Source organism: Panthera pardus, unplaced genomic scaffold (genome assembly GCF_024362965.1).
Source record: "Panthera pardus isolate Hobbes unplaced genomic scaffold, ASM2436296v1 HiC_scaffold_13, whole genome shotgun sequence".
NCBI classification, from domain to species: domain Eukaryota; kingdom Metazoa; phylum Chordata; class Mammalia; order Carnivora; family Felidae; genus Panthera; species Panthera pardus.
Window position 1 is genome coordinate 52512674 of NW_026526688.1, and position 25251 is coordinate 52537924.

The 25251-nt window shown below is 44.2% G+C and overlaps 1 protein-coding gene, 1 long non-coding RNA gene and 1 pseudogene across 4 annotated transcripts; 2 read left to right on the plus strand and 1 right to left on the minus strand.

The window, feature by feature from the left end:
* Positions 1 to 2002: 2002 nt before the first annotated feature.
* LOC109262386 (uncharacterized) lies at positions 2003 to 16557 on the minus strand. 3 transcript variants are annotated; one of them, XR_002077734.2, is made up of 6 exons: positions 13786 to 14380; positions 6029 to 6207; positions 4643 to 5186; positions 3850 to 3935; positions 3323 to 3426; positions 2003 to 2326 (listed from the first exon to the last, which is right to left on the minus strand). It is a non-coding gene; the product is annotated as an uncharacterized LOC109262386 (long non-coding RNA). The 3 variants fall into 3 exon arrangements; XR_008421618.1 differs by lacking the exon at positions 13786 to 14380 and adding an exon at positions 16406 to 16557 and having other exon boundaries at positions 2003 to 3426; XR_008421617.1 differs by having other exon boundaries at positions 2003 to 3426.
* LOC109262385 (L-threonine 3-dehydrogenase, mitochondrial) lies at positions 5093 to 24555 on the plus strand. Its single transcript, XM_019440935.2, has 9 exons — positions 5093 to 5195; positions 15267 to 15465; positions 17483 to 17525; positions 17825 to 17895; positions 19674 to 19823; positions 19916 to 20088; positions 20923 to 21013; positions 23199 to 23468; positions 24044 to 24555. Exons 2-9 carry the CDS (start codon positions 15282 to 15284, stop codon positions 24181 to 24183), a joined length of 1122 nt encoding a protein of 373 aa, XP_019296480.1. The 5' UTR covers positions 5093 to 5195; positions 15267 to 15281; the 3' UTR covers positions 24184 to 24555.
* LOC128776522 (calmodulin-A-like) lies at positions 12278 to 13758 on the plus strand (annotated as a pseudogene).
* Positions 24556 to 25251: the final 696 nt, after the last annotated feature.

Genomic DNA, 25251 nt, shown 5'->3' on the forward strand with positions numbered 1-25251 from the left:
TTGACCAAAAGCAATTCCAATTCATTATAAAAACTGAAAGTTCTTCCTCAGCTTTATAAAGAACATCTACAAAAAGCCTACAGCAAATGTCATACTTATTGGTAAAAAACAGACAAAAAAACCCAGAAACTTTCCCACTAACATCAGGAACAAAGCAAAAGTGTCCCCTCTCACCACTGCTTTTCAACATTATATTGGAAGTCCTAGCTAACTCAATAAGACAGGAAATGAAATTAAAGGTATACATATAGAAAAGGAAGATATAAAACTGTTTTTGCAGCTGACATAATAATCTATGTAGAAAATCAGGAAGCATTGACAAGAAAATGGGCTTATAAGTGATTATAGCAAGGTTGCAGGATACAAGGTTAATATACAAAAGTCAATAATTTTCCTATATACCAGCAATGAACAAGTGGAATATGAAATTTAAAACAATACCATTTACATTCACACCTCCCCCAAAATGAAATATTTACAAAATCTGTACAAGATCTCAATGAGGAAAACTATAAGATCTGATGAAAGAAATCACAGAACTAGATAGTTTCCATGTTAATGATAGGAAAATTCAATACTGGCAGCATGTCAGTTCTTCACAAAATGGTCTATAGATTCAATGCAATCCCAAGGAAAAAAAATGTGGTTATTGACAAAATGATTCTAAAGTTTATATGAAGAAGCAAAAGAAGCAGAATAGTCAACGTAATAGTAAAGGAGAAGGCCAGAATCAGGAGACTGATGCTACCCAACTTCAAGATTTACTATAAAGCTACAGTAACCAAGACAGTATAGAATGAATAGACAAATAAATCAATGGAACAGAGACCCCAGAAAGTTATACAAATATAGGCAATAGATCTTTCATAGAAGTACAAAGGTAACACAATAGAGAAGAGTCTTCAATAAATTGTGTTGAAACAGCTGGACATCCATATGCCATATATATATATATATATATATATATATATATATATATATATACACACACACACATAAATATATATAATATATAATATAGACACAGACCTTACACCTTTCATAAAAATTAACTCAAAATGGTTTATAGACCTAAATGTAAACAACAAAACTATAAAAATCCTACATAGGAGGAAACTTAGATGACCTTAAATATGGTGATTACTTTTTAGTTACAACACCAATGGCATAATTCACGAAAGAAACAATTGGTAAACTGGACTTATTAAAACAAAAACTTCTATTCTGCAAAAGACATTGTTAAGAGAATGAGAAGACAAACCACAGAGAAGGAGGAGTTATTTGCAAAAGACCTATCTGATAATGGACAGTTATTCAAAAAGTATTTTTTAAAACTTTTAAAACCCAAAAATAAGAAAATGTACAACCAGTTAAAAGCGAACAAGAGATCTGTACATATATCACACCAAAGAAGATTGATGCCAAGCAAGTATATGGAAAGATGCTTAAAATCATGTCAATAGGGATTTGCAAATTAAAACAAGATACCACCACACATGTACAGTGAATATATAAAACAACACCAGAGGGGCGCCTGGGTGGCTCAGTCGGTTAAGCGTCCGACTTCGGCTAAGGTCATGATCTCGCGGTCCGTGGGTTCGAGCCCCGCGTCGGGTTCTGTGCTGACAGCTCAGAGCCTGGAACCTGTTTCAGATGCTGTGTCTCCCTCTTTCCCTGACCCTCCCCTGTTCATGCTCTCTCTGTCTCAAAAATAAATACATGTTAAAAAAAAAAAAGTAAAAAAAAAGTAAAAAATAAAACAACACCAGGGGCACCTGGGTGGCTCAGGCAGTTAAGCATCCGACTTCGGCTCAGGTCATGATCTCGCGGTTTGTGGGTTCGAGGGGCTCTGTGCTGACAGCTGGGAGCTGGGAGCCTGGAGCCTGCTTTGGATTCTGTGTCTCCCTCTCTCTCTGCCCCTCCCCCACTCACGCTCTGTCTCTCAAAAATAAATAAGTGTAAAAAAAAAATAATTAAAAAAAATAAAAGCAACACCAAATGCTGGTGAAGACGTATCAAGCACTTTTATTATTAGCTGGTAGGAATGCAAAATGGTACAGCCACTTTGGAAGACAGTTTGGGAGTTTTCTCACAAAACTAAACATACTCTTACCAAACAATCCTGCAGTTGTTTTCCTGGGTGTTTACCCAAAGGAGTTGAAAACTTACGTCCACACAAAAACCTGCACATGGATATTTACTGCTGTTTTCTTCACAATTGAGAAAGCTTGGAAGCAACCAAGATTCCTTGTAAGCAACCAAGATTACAAGGGAGTGGTGAATGGTTAAACTGTAGTATGTCCAGATATTGGAGTATTTTTCAGTGCTAAAAAAAGCAATGAATATTATTCAGAATTATGACAAGACACGGAGGAAACTTTAAATGCATATTACTATGTAAAAGAAGCCAATGTGAAAAGGCTACATAGTGTATGATTCAGCTAACGACATTCTGGAACAGGCAAAACTATGGAGACTATATGATGGTTAGTGTTATATGTTAACTTGATGGGGCCATATGGTGCCATGATTTTTTTGTTTGTTTGTTTTTTAATTTCTTAAATTAAAAAAAATTTTTTTCCAATCTTTACTTTTGACAGAGAGAGCATGAGCAGGGGAGGGACAGAGAGAGAGAGACACATAATCTGAAGCAGGCTCCAGGCTCTGAGCTGTCAACACAGAGACCGACGTGGGGCTTGAACTCACGGACCGCGAGATCATGACCTGAGCCAAAGTCAAACGCTTAACCGACTGAGCCACCCAGGTGCCCCTGGTGCCATGATTAAATATTATTTCTGGGTGTCTGTGAGGATGTTTCCGGATGAGATCAGCATTTGAATAAGTGTGTTTAGTAGACTGCCCTACTCAGTGTGAGTTGGTATCATCCAATCCTTTGAGAGCCTGAACAAAATGTAGAGGAAGGGAGAATTTGCTCCCTGAAGCAACTATTGCTGTGGTGTTCTTACAGGGAATGTCTATATCCCTCATTTCTTCTACATTTATTTGTTGGAATTCTTCTGTAAGAAAGAGTTGTCTCTTCTACTTCATTTATTTAATCAGTGTTTATATCAATATAGACTAGAGGATATTTATATTATTTTTTATTATTTGGGTTTGTGATCTGAGAATGAAAACCTCAACCCTGAAAATGGAGGGAAAGTCTGAATATTATCAGAATCTAAATTAGAGTAACAGAAACCTGCTCTGATGACTTAATCCAAAGGATATGAGGAAGACAGACTTGGCAAAGCTGGAGAATTAGCCTGGAAAGGTGTCTGGGAGTCTGGAAGCCCCCAGGCAGTGGCCCCCAGGCAGGACTGACCTTCTTGGAGGGGACCTCGGTTGCTGGGGACTGTTTCTGCTGTTTTCAGCCTCTCTAACCACTCCAACCAGGATTCAAATCCACTGGAAGTGGCTCTCTCTTGGCTGGAAGAGGAAGAGGGCTGATGATGTTACTACCAGACTGTTTCCGTGAGAAAGAGAGGAAATTGATGGTAGGTAGCCAGAAACCACCCAGCTTTCAGTCCCTTGTAAATCCACCCTCCTCCTTGCCCTGGTCCTCGGAAACAAAGGCTTAAGCCACGCCTCTCTCTCCCCTACCCCATCCCGGATCCCGATCAGCAGCAAAGTCAGTGGGTTGCTCCACTCAGCAACTTCCCCACCTCCAACCCCACTCAAAGCAAGCTCCGGATCTCTGATGCCATCACAAGGTTTGAGGAAAACAAACAAACAAAACCAAACAACAAAAACAAAACAAAACAAAACCTCGTGATATGATACGATGTATTAGAAAGGACCCAGTGCCTGGGGCAGCATTCTAGTCCCTTGGCCTTGAGCAAATGTCTTTACCTTCTGGAAGGGTCTTTGCCTTTTCCACTGTGAAGGGGGTATGGTGCACTTCATAATCTCTGAAGTCTCCTGAGAGGTTAAAAAGCCTGTAATTAAGATTTTAGAGTTCAAGTGCAACAGAGAAAGACATAATGAGGATTATGTCATATGAGAAAATGTTGAATGGAGCATTCTAAGTGTCTGTAAAACCAAATTAGACCTATTTCATGAGGTCATAGATTCTTAATGTTGGAGGAGACCTTCCTTAGAGCTGCTTTCCAAAATCCTGATGTGCGTGAGAATCGCTTGGGGATCTTTTAAAACGCAGACAGTGATTCAGTAGATCCGGGTGGGGGGATGGGCACTGCTTTGTCTCAGCTTTGACTGCACATTGGAATCTCTTGAGGAGCTTTTAAAAAATACTTAAGCCTGGGCTCCTCCTCCCCCAACCCCACAAACGAGATTCTTACTCATTTGATTCAGAGTACCGTCTGGTTGTTGGGAGAGTCAAAAACTCCCAGGTGATTCTAACAGGCAGCGAAGTCTGAGAACTGGGGCCTGAGACCAGCGCTTCTCCAACTTTAGCGCGCATGAGCATCACCTGGAGGACTTGTTAAAACACAGCTGGCGGGACCCCGCCCCCAGAGATCAGGACTCTGCAGGTCTGGAATGGGGCCCCGGATTTTCGTGTCTAACAAGTTCCCAGGTGATGCTGACTCTGCTGGTCCGTGGCCTTGGGGGCCATCTACTTTGACATTGATGTTTCCCATGTGGGAAACCAAGATGAAATGACTCGCTCAGGGTCTTCCCATACCAGGTCTCCTGTCTCCGGGTCCCGGGGTATTTCCTGAGCCAATCCTTCCAGCTTCCTCTTCGGCGTCCCGCCTTCATCCCCAGGTTCCCTGCGGAGCCGCTCAACAGCAGCCCGAGCCGGTTCTCAGGCGTACGGCGGGGCCGATTTCCGTGTAGTGGGACGCCCTCGCAGAGCTGCCGGCACCCTGAGGGTGCCCCGTGAAGCCTGGCAGGCTGGCACCGCCGAAGCCCGGTACACCGCGCGCGTCCCTCGCAGTGGCTTAATTCTCCACCGGGTCGGTCGGAGGTGGAGGCCTATACTGGCGGCGAAGGGTTGCCAAGGCAACGGGAGCCCTCCCTCCGCACACACCCCTCCCGCACCCCGGCCCCTTGCTGACCTGGAGCCGCCGCCCGGGCGCCGGCTGAAGAAAGGGATTGGTGAGCGGAGGGGCGGGTTCGGGCGCAGAGAGGATAAAGGCGCTCGGGTTTCCGCTCGCGGCGCTAGGATCTCGGGCCACGTGCTGCTGCAGCGTGGGCTCTCGCAGCTCAGCATCTCTGGGAGGCTCCTTCGGAAGGTCAGTGCGGAGGTGGCCGGACGCTACCCCGGCGGCTGTACCCAGGAGCAGATCCACCACCGCCCCCCGCCTTCCCCGGCTCCCGTTGGGACTCCGATCGATGTGACCCGGCCGTGAGCGCGGGTCTCCAGCCGTCGCCGCGGAGCCGGGAGCCCGGGGCCGGGGGCGCGGGGGCGGGGGTGGACTGGGAGCCGCTCGGTCGACCGGACGCGACACCCGACCCCTTCCACTTTGCAAGGGCAACCTCCACCAAGGAGTAGAGATAGTCGCGGCTGTTCTTGTAAAACCGGTTTACCCGGTCAACTCCCAGGGAGGATGGGACCCCTCACCCTTTTTCCCGGGAGCCAGGCTGAGGTCGGGAGACCCGTGTGCGGCTCACCCCCAGCGTCTTCTTGGGTCCCCTCTCCGCGGCAAGTGTGCATGGGAGGAGGACACCCGCTCTACAGAGCCGGACTGCCCTCTGAGACCCTCTGTATCTCATGCTTTTTAAAACTCTGGCATTTTTTTCTAGACCATTTCTGGCTTTCTGCTCATCCCCACAGTAAGTCCAGATTTTACCAGCTCGTTGATGGAGTCTTTGCGTTTAGCAGTGTGGCTAAGTGCTCTAACTAGATTGCTCCATTAAATCCTCTCAGTAATCTAGTGTGGTGGTCCCATCATTTTCCCCTTTCTAAAACTGAGGAAACTTGAAGTTTGGCAAAGGCGTGTAGGCAGGCTCTCACAGCAAGAGAGTTGGCGGTGTCCTGAACCCCTTAGGCTGCTCGGGTGTCCTCCTGGGGAGGGGCGCAGAGGAACCGCATTGGAGGGGGTTTTGGGGGGCATGTGGAGGGTACCTTCTGCGCGACCACGGGGATGTTCCTCTTTGTCGTCTTCTTGGGTACCTGATCGCATCTCTTTTCTTGTAGGAGAAGAGTAGGGGTGGTGGGAAGGAGCGTTTGAGACTCAACGAATCTGGTTTCCTACCCCTTCTTGTTGATTAGTGTTTGCCTGACCTTGGACAGGTCAATTCATCCTGCCAAACGGAGAAAAGATGTCAGCTTCAGGGTTACCGTGAGGGTTCAGTAAGAGTTCAGGAAAGCAGGTGTTTGATCAATGGTCAGTAGTTATGAGGTGCCTGGTTTTTCTTTGGGTCGGTACTGTTAAGAGTACACATTTAGTATTATTTAGTCAACCGGAAGATTGAAAGGAGAGATTGCCTTGCATGTGTTTTATAAGTGTTATTGGTCCTTAAAACAGGCTAAGAGGGAGAAATGAAGGTGGGCGTGGTCAGCAGTTTACTGGAGCAAAGAAAGTAATCGTCCACTAGGCTAGGGCACATCTTCCTTGAAAGCCGTTTCCCGGATTGCAGGGTTAGGAAGCCCCACTTTGAGGAGTAGGGAATGAAGGTTGGGAGCAACCGGTGGGTTCTGGAGACACCTGAGACTGGGAGAAAAGATGAAGCCGGTAGAACAAAAGAGGTTTCAGCAGAGGGAGGAGAACAAATTGGGGAGTTAAGTGGGAAAAGGGCTTGGGAGTTTGGGTGAGACTGGAGTTGGTAGGCACCAACTGAACTGTTAGGTCTCTGGAGACAGCATTGATCTCTACTGGGCAAATTTTCTAGCTCCTCAGCAATATATGTCTGTGCAGACCATTTGTTGGTGCTGGAAACTTTCTAAAAGTGCATTTAGGGGTGCCTGGGTGGCTCAGTTGGTTAAGCGCTGGACTCTTACTTTCGGCTCAGGTCATGATCTCAGGGTTGGTGAGCTCCAGCTCCATGTCAGGCTCCCAGACCCTGTTTGGGATTCTCTCTCTACCCCTCCCCCGCTTGCACACAGTGCTCCCTCTCAACTTATTTATAAACATTTTTTAAAAAAATGAATTTAAATTTTATTTTAAATTGTGGTTGCAATTGCATAATGTAAAATTTACCACGTTAACCATTTTTAAATGTACAATTCAGTGGTATTAAGTATATCCATGTTACTGTGCAACAGATCTGTAGAACTTTTTTCATCTCAGAAAACTGAAAGCATATGTCAATTAATTAAACACTGATATTCCTTCCCTGTTATCTCCCACTCCTTGGCAACTACCTTTCTACTTCCTTTTTCTGTGATTTTCATTACTTTAGATACCTTATAGAACTCGTAAGAGTGGAGTCATACTGTATTTGGCCTTTTGTGACTGACTCATCCATTTGCCATGTTCTGGGGGTTTATCCATGTTGTGGCATGTGGCACGATCTCCTTTTTCAAGGCTGAATAATATACTGTTGTGTGTATATACCACATTTTGTCTATCCATTCATCTGTCAGTGGCTGGATACTTTTACCTTCATGCGTTAGTGCTGGAGTTATTACTTAATAGTTCTTAGTTACTATCTCCATGGCTAAGAATGATTAGGGCTAGAATCGAAGGAGATCACAAGGCAACAAGCACATGAAGGGAAATTGATGGTGTACCCTCAAGGAAAAGGCCTATTTTGTTGGACTGAAGTGTTTCAATTTAGAGTTTCTTTTAATATTCCTGAAACAGAATTATCTATCTTCAGAGCAATCACAAGTGAAGTAAGTTTTTCCCCTGAGAAACTGAAGTAATTTTTTTTTCAGAGAACAGGGGCATTCTGTAATTTTTGTGTGGTGTAGACAAACCCTTGATATTTCCTGTTTTCTCCTTCCGGTCTATCTATTCCACACGGTATTTGGTGAGTACTGACATACATCAGGTACTCCTAGGAACTGCTCATAAGCACTCACAACTTTATGAGAGAGACAGCCATATTGTCTCCTGGCACCGAAAACCAACATGTCTAAATCCAAACTCCTTGTCTTCTCACCTGATCTGCTTCTCCAGGGAGCCCATTCTTACTGTAGCACAAATTAGAGACCTCAGTATTATTCTCCTTAATTCCTTAACTAGCCCTGCCATATCTGTACAATGACCAAAGCCACTTGAGCTCTGAGTCTTTATCTGTATCACCCCCACTCTCTTCCTGATGTCACTGCTGTCTTAGAGTTCTGTGGTTCATGCAGATAGGGTACATGCCAGGAGATGGGAAAAGTGGTATAGTAACCACCCTGGAGAGGCCTGGGTTTGGGAGGCACTTCATTATTTCTGGGGAGGAGTCTGTTGTTGACCTTTTTCTTTTTCATCCCTTTGCAGTTAAAGTAAACAAGGTGCTTGGGAGCGAGTCTACGGACTATAAATCTGATCTTTAAAGAGGGACAGAGAATCTTTCATGGTTTCCCTTTATACATTTAATAACTAGGTTGGCAAGGCAAATTTTACTTTAGAGCAGCTCTCCTCAAAGTATGAGACAGATTTTAGGGTCTATGAGGTCAAACTGTTTTAAAAATAAGACTGAGATGTTATTCACCATTTTCATTCTTTCTCTGACAAGCATACAGTGGGAGTCTCCATGACTTGTGATGAGCCTTTCCTCTGATGGCTAATGAAATGTGTGCTTGTGTCTTCTAGAATCTCATGTTTCTAGAACTTTCTAAGGGTAAGTAGGCTTGGAGTATAAATGTGTTTTCAGAGATAAACTCAGTTTATTTTTAGTACTTCTACTCCATGCTTACTAGCTATCCAGTTATACCTACCATCACCTCTGTGACCTCGTTTTCTTTTATTAAGTCATTACTTTGAAATCTCTGAGTTTTGCATATATGGAAAAAAAAAACCCACAAAAAGTAAGTATGCTTTGTAGTCTTGATTTGAAAACTTTTCTAAATTTTTAAATGATATAAAATTATTCTAAAATAAAGGATATTTATATATTTTTTATATATAAGGATAGATTGTTGGCTAAACAGGAAGATATTAGAAAACTTGATTTTTTTCTACTCAAAAATGTACCATTCATGTCTATAAAAGCTGGGGGGGGGGGGGGGGAATGAAATGATCTATCAAAATTGTCTGAATAATGGAAGGGAGGGATTTACTCCAGAGAAGTAGACAGAACTAAAAAAGACGTAAAAATGTGACAGATTGTGTCAGTTTTACATATGTTAGAAATTTACATTATATGTCTTATGCAGCAGAACCTTTTTTGAATAATATTATGGTACCAGTAGCATTATTCTGAGATCAACCATGCAGAGTCCTCTAAAGAAAAAAATGAATTGAATGGCTTAAATGTAGCTATGATGAGCTCTTTAAAAGCCAGAAATGATTTGTCACAGCTTTCCAAACTAGCAACGAAAAAGCTATTGAAGCTTCGGGCAGGCTAGGTTATCCAATTGCGGTGGCTGGAGAAACACAATAAAGCCTTGTTGGGATGAAAAAGCATTGAAAGGAATCATTAGCACTGTCACTTTCTAATAATACAGAAGCTTGTCAAATTAAAACTTTCGCTGCACACATGAAGACCACGTTAGTATCTTAACAGAAGTGAATTTTACCTTACAAATCAATGGAAGAACTAGCAGCCTTGGCTAGATTTGTCATTTAGTTTGTATCCCTTTGGTATCAGCACCAAACCGCTCACCAGCGAGCATCTCTTCAGGAAGTGCTTGGCAGCAAATACAAGTGCTGCCAAAGTATTCAGCGTGGAATAACACTTTTAAATTTCAGGCTTTATCTGGGGACGACTGCATTGAATTTGCACTGCTGGGGCAAAAACAGTAGTGACTAAAACCACTGGGTGCCTTTACAGGAATCGAGGCCGTGGCATCAAACGACCAGTAGATGGTCTTCTTCGTGGACTTTCAATAAAAAAATAGAAAAGAAAAGAAAAATTTGCCAGATTTACTTAAGAATGCCCTTTATATAATAGTAAAAATGTGAAGCTTTATTAAATCTTGACCCTGGAGGACCTATCTTTTTAGGATGCCATGTGGTAAGTGGATGCACCTGTTCTATGTCGAGGTGGGACAGCTTACTTGAGGTAAAGCACCTGAATGATTGAATTGTGAGGTGAACTGCCCTCCCTCCCCACCCCCCCCCCTTTGTTTTTCATGGAAAATTATTTTTGTTTCAATGAATAACTGAAAATCTAGGGCTATTCATACTTGGATGGTTGGAATACATTTTCTTTCTCTCTCCCAAAAATAAACATTAAGAAAAGAAAAAAAGTATGTGCGTGCAAGCGGGGGAGGAGGGCAGAGAGATGGGGACAGAGGATCCGAAGTGGGCTCCCCAATGACAGCAGCGAGCCCAATGCGAGGCTTGAACTCACAAACCGTGAGATCATGACCTGAGCTGAAGATGGGCCCTTAATCAACTGAGCCACCCAGGCGCCCCTGGAATACATTTTCTAAAAAAATGAACCAAGTGAGCTTGTCAATTCAAGAAAACAGCTAATGGTATTTATTGCCAAGTAACTTATATCCACCACTGCGAGCTTGATAGCTTCCCAGTATTTAGAAGTTTTCTGATGAGATCAGTGTGACTTGTTGATATTGTATAGTGAAGTGTGTTAACATTTGGAAGCCCTGCTTAACTTGCTGAACCAGTATATGAGATTACAAAATCATTCAGGGGTAAAGGATCCATTCAAAGCACTAGATAGACCAGTGGGTTTTAATGTAATGGGTGCATTGATAATGGCTTCAGATTCTACTTTGCAGGTAACCTTTAAGAAACTACCATGTGTTGAGTTTGGGATAGCAAAGATGACTATCCAGAATTCTCTGAAAAGGCTTTTATTTATTTTATTTTTTTAAGTTTTATTTATTTATTTTGAGAGAGAGAGACAGCACCGAGTCGGGAGAGGCCGAGAGAGGGAGAGAATCCCAGGCAGGCCCTGCACTGCCAGCTCAGAGCCCAACGTGGGGCTTGAACTCACTATACTCTCGTGACCTGAGCCAAAATCAAGAGTCTGATGCTCAACTGACTGAGCCACCCAGACACCCCTGAAAAGGCTTTTAAAACACTGCTCCCTTTCCCCATTCTTTCGCCGTGTGCTGGAGTTTTTTATACATACTTCAGTTTAAGTCACAGATGGGGTGTAGAAGCATGTGTGAGAATCCAGCTGTTTTCCATTAGGCCAAACAACAAAGATGTACAAAATGTAAACAGTGGCACTCTTCTCACTAGGTTTTTTAAAAAATGTGGTTATTTTCATAAAAATATGTGTATCTGTTTACTGGTTTTAAGTGAATTTTATGATAAATGTTTCTCGATTTTGCTTTCTAACACAACAAACGTCCGATGTAACCCACATAAACAAAAGCTCTTTTTCGTCTTCAATTTTTAAGAATGTAAAGGGGTCCTAAGACCAGAAAACCTGAGAATTGCTGCCTTAAGACTATGAAATTGAACTTGGCCGTAAGTAGCGAGGTGATAATCTTGACTTGGAAATGCGACATGCTATAGATGGTTGGCAGTTTTGTTTTCAGTGCCCATGCATGGTTAGTCAGAGCGGTCCCATGATGGCGACAGTACTGCGGCTTGGTGTTTAAGAACTAACTGGTTGACTCCCTGGCCCGTGGCACATAGTGGGAGTGCGAGTTTCAAATTTTAGCTGTTAGTAGTAGTGAGATAAGAAGAACCAACTCAGTTATGAATTGTCCACGTTGTTAACCTAAAATGCTTTATATTCGTTTAAGAATGTGAGCCTCCTCCATGCTTTCTCCTTGTGGGGAAAGAGATGAATGGAGTCGCAAGTCTTTTGTATCTTCAAGGTTTGCTTTTTCCCTGACTTCAGTCTCTTTAACCTTTATTTTCATTTCTTTAAGGGTTATTTTTGAGGGGGGGGAGGGGCAGAGAGAATGGGGGACAGGAACCGAAGCTGGCTCAGAGCTGACAGCAGAGAGCCCCGCCCATGGCTCTGACTTATGAACCACAGGCTCATGACCTGAGCCGAAGTTGGACGCTTAACCAGCTGAGCCACCCAGACACCCCCCTTCTTTAACCTTAAAAGAAAAAAAACTAGAGGCGCCTGGGTGGCTCAGTTGGTTAAGCGTCCAACTTTGGCTCAGGTCATGATCTCGCGGTTCGTGAGTTTGAGCCCCATGTTAGGCTTTGTGCTGACAGCTCAGAGCCTGGAGTCTGCTTTGGATTCTTTGTATCCCTCCCTCCCTGCCTCTCCCCCACTTGGGGTCTGTCTCTCTCTCTCTCTCTCTCTCTCTCTCTCTCTCTTTCTCTCTCTCTCTCTCTTTCTCTCTCTCTCTCTCAAAAATAAACATTAAAAAAAAGAAACAAACCCACTTTTTTCAACTAGCCATCCATTATTTGCTATGGGGAATGGAGAATTGTCTTTAATATTTAAATGTTCTGCCAAATCTATCTGCTTCTTGGCTTCCTTGCCATCCCCTTGCCACTTGCTGAAAAAAGCAGCTTTAAGCGTCAGAGATCTGGGTCCGAGTGGGGCATGCTGGGTGGTGGCATCTCAGAGACCAGCATGCAGCACCAAGGAGCAGACGGCAGAATCCCAAGAAGCTTTTCCACCATTTGGCAAGGATGGTGATGGAACCATAACAACAGAAGCATTGGGAACTGTAACCAGGTCTCTCGGGCAGAATCTCCCAGAAGCAGAGTTACAGGACACGATCAGTGAAGTGGATGCTGATGATAAGGACACACTTGACCTCCTGGAATTTCTGATAATGATGGCAAAAAAAAAAATGAAAGGCACAGTGAAGAAGAAATTGGAGAAGCAGTCCGCGTGTTTGTTAAGGATGGCAATGGCTGTGTGAGTGCGGGGCTTGGCCATGTGATGACAAATTTGGTGGAAAAGTGAGCAGATGGTAGGCTGATAAAACGATCAGGGAAGCAGATATTCAGTCCAACTATGAAGAGTTCGTACACGCGGTGACAGCAACGTGCAGATACTGCACAATGTGTTCCAAGTTATTTGCCTTTTTTTGGTAACTTGTCTGTAAAAGGTTTCCCCCTGCTGTCCAACAATATGCATGTATAGCAATTAGGACTTCATTCCACCGTGTTTCCTTCCCTTATCTTACTGTCATGGTCCTGAAACCTTGAGAAAACTGATCTAGTCACATGTGGCATGCAGCTGCCTCTGGATTAATCTGGGCCCTTCTGAACACCTAAACTGAGATGGAGTGGGTCAAAGGAGGAAAGATCTGGGTTATGCCTTTTTTTAAGTAGTTTTCTTTAGGAAATGTCAGCATGTTGTAGAAGTGAGGAGCCAAGACTCAGTGTGGAGTATGGACAGTCAGCAATATGTACTTGAGCGTTGCACTATTGCAAAATGGGTGTATTATCCAGGTATTCACACGCTGTTTCTTGCACTACTGGTCCCATACTAGAAACATTTTTTTGATAGCTCCTTACTTTTTGAAGAGCGTTTTTTTTTTGTTTTTGTTTTTGTTTTTTTTAATGAGCGAGAGGAGGCGGGGGAGAACCTTAAGCAGGCTCCACGCTCAGCCTGGAGTCAAACGCGAGGCTCCATCCTGTGACACTGGGATCGTGACCTGAGCAGAAATCAAGAGATGTTTAACCCACTCAGCCACACAGGCGCCCCACTTGCTTTTTAAATTTTGTGTAGCCACTTAAAGTGCTATGGCACAGTTTGCCTCGAATCCATTCCAAGTTGTGTGTTTGGTTTCCAATTTAAAAAAAATTACAATTTACTCCACTCTGCTTCCCAACCCGGCCCCGCAAAAAAAAAAAAAAAAAAAAAGAAGAAGAAAACTGTTCTTACCTGGTGTCGGGTGACAACCATGACTAAAAGGATGATTTCTCCAAAGGTCTTTCTGAGATGCTTGGGCCTTTCCTGTAATGCAGTCCAGAGGAGGGGGGGCCTTTTGTCCAGTCCTGACCACCCCCACAGCAAGCTAGAGAGGCTCCAGCAGAAGGCTCTCCTCTGCTTGTTTGGCAAAGTTGGCTGGGACTAAGGGTCCCCGTGCTTTAAGGGCTGTGTTACTGTTCCTGCCTCAAGGCGCTGAGCGGAGCGTGGTAGCTGGCCAAGGTCAGATCTAAAACTGGCATCTACCTTTTCTCCTTGTATGATGCAAAACAGAAGGTGGTGGAGATCTGGTCAGCTCTTTGTAAAGGGGCAGGCCAGCAGGATTGGCTCTGAAGCTTTATCTCCCAGCTCTGTTGGAAAGCTTACTGTGGAAGCCACAGGGCCGTGTGCAGAGTGCGGTAGGCCTGACTTTAGAGGGTCGGAACCAGCAGAGCAAGTGGGGTAGCTCTGATTTACTCTTGTGACATGCTTGTCTGGGTGCAGGGCATGGAATCAGGAAAATGGAAGCCCTGCTTGCGGATCTGGTCTCAAGCCACGTATGATTGGACCATCTTGGCCTCCTAAGGCCAGAACTGATTTCATGGTCAGTAAGCAATAAAACTGGTGAGGAAGAGGAGGGAGACTAAAATAAAATGTACGTGATCTGGAAGGAAAGGAGAAGATGGCTTTTTTGTTGTTGTTGTTGTTGTTTATTCATCTGTTTTTGAGAGAGAGACTGAGAATCCCAAGCAGGCTCAGCACTGTCTGTGTAGAGCCCGACGCAGGGCCGGAACTCACGAACCATGAGATCATGACCTGAGCTGAGAGAAGAGTCAGATGCTTAACCGACTGAACCACCCACGTGCCCCAAAAATGACTTTTCTAAATGATCCTTTCTAAGGAGATGGCAGTAAACAAAGTAGTTACAGCTTATTAAATATCGCCAAGGGCCTTTTTATCTTAACCATCTGCTTTTCTAGTCTGGTTCATTCTCAAGGTAACATCTGAGTGTTAGCACAAGATCTACAGGGCACTGGCTTATGAAACCTGGGACCTGTTTGTGCCTTGTGATGGTGCGTGGGCAGACTGGTAACAGTTGTAAAGATTTGAAGTCTTCACTGGAATCCACTGACTTGGTGTTTCTGGCTGTATATACGGTCACCTCCGCTGTGACCTTTAGATGCCATTGATGTCCGCATTGTGCGATTTCAGTTCTAAATCTCTGCCCGGCTTTTGTTTGCTTACAGTGTTTGATGCCCTTTTCACAGAGCACGGCTCATGGCAGGCTCTTGACCGGCTTCCCACTCGGTAGCCTCTTTAGTTCAGTTCACAACGCCAAACAGTTTTTGGGTCATGAGCTGACAATCTTAGTGTTCGTTTCAGTTAAAGAGCTTGAGTCTGGACGCGTTGGGAGAATAGAAGATTGTGTAGTGAGCTCTGCTCCTTTATTATTGCAGGGTATTTGAAGAGCGATGCCGGTCGCCAGGATGCTGCGGCAGGTTGTGGGCCAGATGCCGGGGAGACCAGCCTGTGGCTGCTGGACCTCTGCCCCGCTGGCCCGGTTTCTGGGCACCTCCCCTCGGCAAATTCCAGCAGATGCCAACTTCTACTCTTCTTCTTTCTCTGGAACAGACCAGCCACGCGTCTTAATTACAGGTTGGGGTGTTTTTTGTTCTTGTTTTTTGTTTCTTTTTTCCACATTTGAAACTTGATTCTTATTTTCTTTTCTGTGCTGTCTCTGTGTGACTTTGTGTTTGGAAGGGCTGCCAGGTCACCAGCTAACATATTCATCAGAAACTACCTGTTCCGCTATTGGCTTCCTCCAGAATCTTGCAAGCCCCAAATCCTTATTTTGTCACGGTTTCCGGTGCTTCATTTTCTTGTCACAATCTTTTTTTTTTTTTAATGTTTGTTTGTTTATTTTGAGAGAAAGGGGGGTGGGGAGAGCATGAGCAGGGGAGGGGCAGAGAAAGAGGGAGAGAGAATCTCAAGCAGGCTACGTACTTACTATCAGCGAAGTGCGCAATGGGGGACTCAATCCCACGAACCGCGAGACCTGAGCCGAAATCAAGAGTCCGATGCTTAACCAACTGAGCCACCCAGGTGCCCCTCCTTGTTGTAATTTTTTATGGTCTGAAGGGAGGATAGAGGGACCTGGGGGCCAAGAAGCTGCTGTGGAGCTCCGGTGTCCTTGTCTGCTGGGATGGCCTGGGGGGTGAGGGCTAACAGATAGGTCATATGCAGGGACTGGGGCATGGACTGTGCATCAGGCACAGCTTTTCTTGGCCAAACCCCTCAACCTGAACCTGGTGTCACCTGTCCCAAGCAGCTGCTGCGTGTTTGTGTGTGGGCAACAGAGAAGGCAGGTCAGGGCCTGAGGAACCCGTTGCCAACATCGCACAACGTTGTTGATCTCGCCGCCGGACTCACATCCTGTGCTCCTGGCCTCGTGTACACCCAGCCCCTGATGTACGCTCCTCGCTCTGGGCTTCACAGGGCGCTCCGCATCCTTCCAGCCCCCCCAAGCCCACCTCTGATTTGACGGGCACGCTTTATTTCCTCCTTCCTGCCAGGTTGTCTTCCCTTGGCTTCCTACCTTCTTCACACTGTGTGTGTGTGTTTCTGTCACTGCCGCTGCCTCTTCTCCTGCTGGAGACTGACTTCAGGTGTAGTCAGTTCCCCTCTGCACTGTCCTCCCTGGTTTACCTGCTTCTCTGGTTTACTCCTTCCTGCCTCCACCAACAGAGCATCTTCTAGAACCCAGTGGTGATGTTAGTGGGCTTGGTTCTAGTCCCACGGTAACAAGTGCTTACAGGAAACCCCACTTTCTGTATCTCTCCACCTCGTTTATTTCTCTCAGATGGAATTTGCAGTTACATTCCACCAAATGTACCCATAGCCCCAATCTCTCCCACTTCTGTCAATGGCATATTTTGTTTTCAATGTTTATTTACTTTTGAGAGTGAGCGAGCATGTCCACAAGCAGAGGAGGGACAGAGAGAGAGAGAGAGAATCCCAAGCAGGCTTTGTGCTGTCAGCACAGAACCCAACACAGGGCTTGAAGTCACAAACCGTGAGATCATTACCCGAGCCAAGATCAAGAGTTCAACGCTCAACAGACTAAGCCACCCAGGCGCCCCTGTCAGTGGCATTTTTAAGCCTCTAATCAGGAAGCTCTAAGATGCATTTTTAATTTTCTTCATAGCTCCTTGTCGATTCAGATGTTTGCCCCTTTTTCAGATGACTTCCTAGTTTGTCCCCTTTTTCCCCTCTCCTGTCAGCCCAGTTCTGCTGGAGGATGGGCTTCTGGATAATCCCACTGGAGGCTGACCTCAAACCCTTATATTTGAATGTCTTGGCACCTGTCGCACACAAGCATCAGAGCCCATCAAATAATGAGAGGCAATTCCTGGCCCAGGGAGCTAGGAGGTTGTCCGGCTTTCTTGTGATTTTTCTCTTCCTTCACCCTTGCTTTCTTTTGTCTCTGAAACTAATGTTACCTGCATTGATCTCTGTCTTAGCTTGGAGGAGGTAATTTAGTTCTGTCAGGTCAGACTAGCACTTTCCCTAATTAGCTGAGATTGTCATATAGTCGTCGTGTGTCATTGTGTTCTGGGAATAATTGAATCGGTTAGATTTGGATTAAAGGTCCACTTTTTTCTTCTTCATCTAGGGGGTCTTGGCCAGCTTGGAGTGGGGCTTGCTAACTTTTTGAGGTAAGAGCCCAAAAAGCTAAGATTGAAAATCTGAATTCTTCAGTATGTACAGCTTGCCTTCAGTGCCATTTTATTATTTAATTTTTCTCTTCCTTCTTGCCCCTTACCATTTTAAAGGTGTCCCAGCTAATTGGCCGTTTAGAATACGTTTTATTTTGCCTCTTAACATCATACACTTGTAACAGGTCCATGGCTCATCCTCTCCCACGCTGGTCCTTTTCCCTGTTTGAAAGAGTGTTTTCATCGGACCAGTTATATCCTAGATGTACCTACTCATGTGTTTTGATTTTGTCCTTCAGGAAACGGTTTGGGAAGGACAATGTGATTTTGTCCGACATAAGGAAACCACCTGATCACATCTTCCATGGTGGTAAGAGATCAATATGTCTTGCTTTTGTTTTATCTCTTGATTTTCAGATTGCAGTTAGAGAAGCAGTTCATGGAATCACTGTGTACAACAGCTCATAACCAGGCTTGTGATGAAAAGAAAGGCATTATTGGGGCACCTGAGTGGTTCAATTGGTTAAGTGTCCAACTCTCAAGCTCAGCTCAGGTCTTGATCTCAGGGTTGTGAGTTCAAGCACCGTGTTGGGCTCCATGCTGGCAGTAAAGCCTACTTTAAAAAAAAAAAAAAAGAAAAGAAAAGAAAGGAAGAAAGCACTTTTGAGGCAGAGTTGTGTCACTGTTAAAAATCTCCTATGTTGTGGATGCCTGGGTGGCTCAGTCAGTTAAGCATCCAACTTTGGCTCTGGTCATGATCTCACCTGAGATCATCTATGAGGTGTCCAAGGTCCACGTGGGACTGTGCTGACAGCTCAGAGCCTGGAGCCTGCTTCAGATTCTGTGTCTCCCTCTCTCTCTGTCCCTCCCCTGCTCATGCTCTATGTCTCTCTCTCTCTGTCTCCCTCTCTCTCTCTCTCTCTCAAAAATAAACATTAAAATAATAAATGAATAAATAAATAAAATAAAATAGAATAAAAATCTCATACATTTGTCCCTAGTAGTTCTGGGAAATGTCTGCAGTGATGCTGTTGTTTGCTCAAGTGTTACAAGAACAGTAGAGTTCTGAACATGAAGTAAAGTTTTGGAATAATATTTTGGGTGTTATCTGGGATAGTATTTTTGGAATACAAACTTTGATTCCTGCCTTTTTGAGTGCTTAGTTAACTTCTTGGCTCAGAGGGAAAATAAACAAAAATCAAGTGCTCTAATGAGGAAAGGGAGCTTTAAAAATTTATAGAAATTAATCGAAATTAATCTATTTCTGCATAGGCTTGCTCTTAAATTACTGGGCATACACACAAGGCCTCCAGACTCCTCTACTCAAGTTTTCTCCTACCTTGGAAACCTTTTTATAACGTCTGCGAGTCCTTGGTGGCTCCACGTCAGCATGTGGCTTACCGGTACTTACCATAACACCAAGTTTGAAAATTATTTCCACCAACTGCCAGTACTGGGAGCCTGAAAGACTAGACCAGTACACAGAAGAGAGGCAGCAATGGAGGAGAGGGTGCCATTCGAGGGGCCTCTAGGAAGGGTTGAGTGTTATCATGTGGCCCCTGGGGGCAGTGGGGGAAGTTGCCACTGAACCAAACTGGCTCTTCCTCCAGCCTGACCGGGTATGATGAACTCCTGCTTATGTTTCTTCTCTACCGAGCTGTATATTCTTTCAAAACTCCACTTTTATATTCCTTTCAAAATAGGTAACTTTTCAACAGAGTGAAATCACTGTGCGCATGTCGGGTAGTATTAACGGCACCAACTCTGGAACCAGCTGCCTGGTTGTGACCCCAGTTCTTCCACTTGCTGTCTGTTTCATCCTAACTAGTTCTTACTTCTCTGTGCCTCAGTTTCCTCCTCAGTAAAAGGTATCTCCCTGAAAAACTGTAGGAGAGCTAGAGAGAGAGAAAGCCCATAGGATGGTGCCTGGCAAGCGTAGGTCTTGTGTAAGCATTAGCTATTAGTACCTGTGGGGTGGTTGGGGTTTGTTACTCTTTTCATAAGAAAAATGCTGCATATTGTCCAAGTGGTTTAGTTACCAAGTTGACCCTACTGGAATTCACAAGTCAACAGGAGAGGGAGAGAAAGTTCAAGTAGCTTTTTAAACCCCAAACTTGCGCATCTGTGGTCTTGCTGTGTTCCTCGTAGGCCCATTTATTTATTCTGACATTCTGGATTACAAGAATCTTCGGGAGATCGTGGTAAACAACCGCATTACCTGGTTGTTTCATTATAGCGCTTTGCTCAGTGCCATTGGAGAAGCAAACGTGTCCTTGGCCAGAGCCGTAAATATCACTGGTAAGTTTCTTGCCCCAAATGATCTGTTTGCCAGTGTTTACAGTTCACCGGGAAGAGACTTTTCAGACTGTGACCATGTCTGTTCGTTTCAGGATTGCATAACGTCCTGGATGTTGCAGCAGAGCACAATTTGCGATTGTTTGTGCCTAGCACAATTGGAGCTTTTGGACCTACTTCTCCCCGGAATCCAACTCCCGATATCTGTATTCAGAGGCCCAGGACTATCTACGGGGTGTCCAAGGTCCATGCGGAGCTCATGGGAGAAGTAAGCATTGCTTGGCAAGATAACTCCGTGTTACCTTTTCTGTTCGTTTTTGCCTCGAACACTTGCTGATTCATCCTTGGGGTGACTTTTCCCTGCCCCCGCCCCTTCCCAGCCCCCAGAAGTGCTCCTAAACTGATTGTGTTTGCCAAGTGGCAGGTCCTGATAGCTCCAGAAGAACTCCTCAGCCCTTGGCCACATGATAACACTCAGCCCTTCCTAGAGGCCTCTCAAATGGCACTCTCTTCTCCACTGCTGCCTCTCTTCTGTGTGCTGGTCCAGTCTTTCAAAAAGCTCCCGGTACTGGCAGTTACTGGAGGTGATTTTAAAACTTTGTGTTCTAGAGAACGTCAAATGACTTTGGGTTTTAGTTTTTTAAATAATCGTTGTCTTTATAACTCTACAGCAAATGTCAATTGGTGTTTGCTCCTTTAGCTGATATATCAGTTATTGCTCTCCTCTCCCCCTGCCCCCCCACCCCCTGCACTTTCCAGTGCTGCATTGAAGGAACATGCCCGTTGAGAATTGTTCAGGACAATGAGCAGTGACTTGCTTCCAAACAAAGTCAGAAGTCCTTAGTGCGGGCTGATTTATTATTTACCGTGTTAATATGTCACCAGAGTGATGATTTTTTGAAGACAAAAACCTCAGGATTATTTATTAAAGAAAAATGAGTGACTCTTAGAAATCCTACAGTCTCCTTTCCTTAAGGAATATTTTAATAGAACTGCATGGAAAGATCTTTCACCAAAAAAAAGCGTTTTTCTGTTTGTTTGTTTTCTTTGCTCTATCTGATTGAAAAGACTGGTTTTAAAGTAGTTTTTCTCTTTTCTCTAGTATTATCATTACCGGTATGGGTTAGATTTCCGATGCCTGAGATACCCTGGAATCATCTCCGCGGACTCCCAGCCTGGTGGAGGAACAACTGGTAAGTGTTGTTTTCTGTTTCTGTCCCATGTGAGAAGGGCTTTCTTAGTGCTGTGAAGAGGTGAGGGACTGGCCGTCTTTTAGCTGTGTGCTCACAGATGTCCCACATCCCCTCTGGGAGGTGCATCTGAGAAGCTCAGGGAATCCTCTTGACTTGAACTTGTTAAGGGCAGCTCATGCTGGTGCTGCAAATCCAGCTCAGGATTGGCCACCCACAGTGCTGGAATCAGATCGGGTGTGAGGACATATTTGTCACCCGCAATGTAGGAAGACACCAGACAGGAAATAGCCTCCTTTTTTTTTTTTTTTTTTTAAATGCAGCCCTTTGTTTCTTCATGCAGAGAGGGTTGGGGTGTTTTTTTTTTTTCCATTTTTTAATTTTTTTTAATGTTTATTTATTTTTGATAGACAGTGTGAGCACGAGAGGGGCAGAGAGAGAGGGAGACACAGAATCTGAAATAGTACTGACAACTCAGAGCTTGATGTGGGGCTCGAACTCACAGACCTTGAGATCATGACCTGAGCCGAAGTTGGATGCTTAACTGACTGAGCCACCCAGTCGCCCCAAGAGCTTTGTTTCTTAATGCAGAAAATGGACTGTATACGTTGCATATTTTATTTTATTTTTTATGATTTTTAAAAAATTTTTGCATACAGTGCAATATTGGTTTCAGGAGTAGATGCATTTTATTTTATTTTATTTATTTATTTTTAATTTGTTATTATTTTTTTAACATTTATATTTATTTTTGAGACAGAGACAGCATGAACAGGGGAGTGTCAGAGAGAGGGAGACACAGAATCCGAAACAGGTTCCAGGCTCCGAGCTGTCAGCAAAGAGCCCGACGCAGGGCTCGAACTCAGGGACCGCGAGATGATGACCCGAGCCGAAGTCGGCCGCTTCACTGACTGAGCCACCCAGGCGCCCCAGTAGATGCATTTTAAAAGGAGCTTAAGTATTATAATTAATTTGGACTCAAGCATGCATTATATTCAGTAACCCCTATATGAGGGGTCCTGAGATACAATATAAAAGATAAATCTTGACAAAATCTGAGGGATTTTAAAGGAGATTTTGGTTTGGGTTACTTTTGAAAAAGCTTTTGCCTTAATACAGTGCCTCTCCTAGGAATCCCTCGGGATCTTTGGTGTTTTTCAGGGGGTCTCAGAGGTCAAAACTGTTTTCATCTCAGTACTAAGATGTTGTTTGCCCTTTTTTCACTCCCTTCTATGAGGGCACGGAGGACTTTTTTAAAAGGCTGGGTGATGTGTGGTGGCCCAGTGGCCTGGACGCACAAGCAGGCCGCAGACCCCGGCTGTCTCCTTCTAAACCAAGCAGCGGAGAGATTGTCAAATGAGTAAAACATGCCATTTTTTTCACTAAATTTTCTTTTGTTTGGAAAATATATTCTTCATATAAAATATCATATATATATGAACATGTGATGGGTTTATTGTCATTTTAAAATGTAGTAATATTTTTTTTAATTCTCAGTTAATTTCTGGTGCGGTAGGTACTGATGTAACTCCCACTAATAAGACCTCCTGGAGGGGGGTCCTCAGTGTTGTTTAAGAGCATAAAGAAGTTCTGGGGCACCTGGGTGGCTCAGTCGGTTAAGCGTCCAACTTTGGCTCAGGCCATGATCTCGTGGTCTGTGGGTTCAAGCCCCGCATCGGGGTCTGTGCTGACCGCTCAGAGCCTGGACCCTGCTTCGGATTCTGTGTCTCTCTCTCTCTCTCTCGCTCTCGCTCTCGCTCTCTGCCCCTCCCCTGCTCATGCTGTGTCTCTCTCTGTCTCAAAAATAAATACAAACATTAAAAAAACATTTTTAAGAGTTGGATGCTCAGGGGCACCTGGGTGGCTCAGTCGGTTGAGCCTCTGACTTCAGCTCAGGTCATGATCTCGCAGTCCAGGGGTTTGAGCCCCCTGTCAGGCTCTGTGCTGACAGCTTGGAGCCTGGAGCCTGCTTCAGATTCTGTGTCTCCTGTCTCTCTGCCCCTCCCCTGCTTGCACTCTCTCTCTCTCTCTCTCTCTCAAAAATAAATAAACGTTAAAAAAAAATTTTTTTTTTTTTTAAAAAAGAGCATAAAGAAGTTCTGAGACTAAGGCTTCTGAGAACCACTGCCCTAATGCAAGAGGTTCATTCACTGTTTTAAGAAGACCCACAGACAGGATTCTCTTTCAGACTATGCAGTCCAGATCTTCCACGATGCTGTAAAGAATGGCAAATTTGAGTGCAACCTGAAATCCAGCACGCGGCTCCCAATGATGTATATTGATGACTGCCTCAGGGCCACCCTGGAAGTCATGGAGGCCCCGGCAGAGTCCCTGTCCATGAGGACCTACAATGTCAATGCCATGAGTTTTACCCCTGAGGACCTGGCCCAGGAGCTTCTCAAGCACATACCAGAATTCCAGATCACGTACAATGTGGATTCTGTTCGACAGGCCATAGGTTGGTACATTGTTGCAAACCCCATGACAACCAAAGTTAAGCTTCAGTCTGGGCTGAGAGTCCCCTGAGGACACAAAGCGTGGTGGATAAGGAGGGCCTGACACTTTCTGTAGAAGGTGCTGCTGTTGAGCCAACAGTTGCTGCAGTTTGGGGAAATCCTACCTAAAGGGGGTGGAATAGTTCTGTTCCAAATAAACAGGTTATCAGCATTTTGCCATTTTATAGTTTAGACGTAAAATAAGCAGACAGCGTAAGAAAATATCCCTGGGGTTTCCAATGCTGGGACTCTGCCACTGTGGCCCTTGAGCACTGTTTGAGTATAAGATTCCTACCTTACAACTTCGTGTCACATTTTCATAGTGTGTCACAATTCACAGTGTCTGACAGGAGGCATGTTAAGAGAAGGTGACTGTGAATGCACATGATGGCCACTCTGGTCTGCTCAAAGGAAGAATTTCAAAGAGTGAATTTCCTTGGTGTACCTTGTACAGGAGACCTTCATATAAAATGTTCTAGACCTTTTTGCAAATCTAGAGCCTGAGTAACTTAAGTTTCTGTTCCATGTCTTTTCCTAGCGGATAGTTGGCCGATGAATTTTGATGACAGCAATGCTCGGAAAGACTGGGGGTGGAAACACGACTTTGATCTTCCAGAGCTGGTGACGACGATGTTGAACTTCCATGGCTCTGATACCAGAGTTGCCCAAGCTAACTGAGAGAATCATAAGAGAGAACTCCTGTATCCTGGACAGCTGTCAAGGGAAAACCATAATGACCCCAAGGTTATATACCCCAAGGAACCTCGATTATCAGGAGTGGAAGGACTAATTGGAGGAAATTTTGGCAGCTCATATTGAATTGCCAGATTGGAGAATCAAGTAGGCTTTTGCATTTTCAAAGTGCTATAGGTTTGGTGGTAGGAGTTCTCAATCTTTGCTGTTTGCCTAAACTTGCCCAAACACGCATATCACAGAATGAAGGCTTAAGTCATAATAGTTTCCATTTAGGTTAATTAAGATGAAGTGACCATTTTGGGGAAGGTGGAAGTATGTGATGTTTGTCTTTAATTAAATTTAATTTTCGTATCACTCCTAAGACTCCATTATTCTCTTGACTAGAGACCAAAGATTACATTTTAAAGACTATCCAAGATGATCTCCTAATTATAAGTATACTTTACTATCCCATCAGGACTTTAAAAATGTTTGACATATAATCCCATGTTCATAATATACGTGAGATTTTAATACTTCTTCAACAATTATCACTTCTCATTTATTTTTCTGTAAAAAGACATATCTGTAGGAAATTAGGAGTATCAAAGATGATCTAACTAATAATGGGTAGCACCTCCTACTTTGATTACCTTCCCGGTCGTGAGCTAAGTGTTGATTACCAGGACTGTAGTTCTCTCACCTGGCCTTGTCAATCTCCCCGAGGAGCTTCTCTCAATGTTCAGGTTTCTGGGCCCCATCCCTTCAGATGACTCAACAAATGGGGGTGGGAATTTCAAAAGGCCACTGGTAATTCTATTCCAGCTATGGCCTGCTGGACCAGGTCCAAACACTATTTTCTAAAGAGAACTTTTCTTGTGATAGCCTTTTTGTTACACACTTAGGCTGAGCTTTCAGAAGACCTGCTCTATACCCTCTGAAGCAATTCCTATGTAAATATATACAGGTTGACTTTTTTCCAGCTACCTCCGGATACCTGTGGAATTACTGGAGAGTGAAATTCCAAGATTAATCATGAGCATATTGGACAATAGCTGTCATGGACTAAAA

Excerpts from the sequence above, each read along its gene's own strand:
- LOC109262385 (XM_019440935.2), top strand. The coding sequence starts at position 15,282 with ATGCCGGTCGCCAGGATGCTGCGGCAGGTTGTGGGCCAGATGCCGGGG. Across the intron at positions 17,896-19,673 it reads TGATCACATCTTCCATGGTG|GCCCATTTATTTATTCTGAC; the intron begins GTAAGAGATCAA and ends TGTTCCTCGTAG. Across the intron at positions 20,089-20,922 it reads ATGCGGAGCTCATGGGAGAA|TATTATCATTACCGGTATGG; the intron begins GTAAGCATTGCT and ends TCTTTTCTCTAG.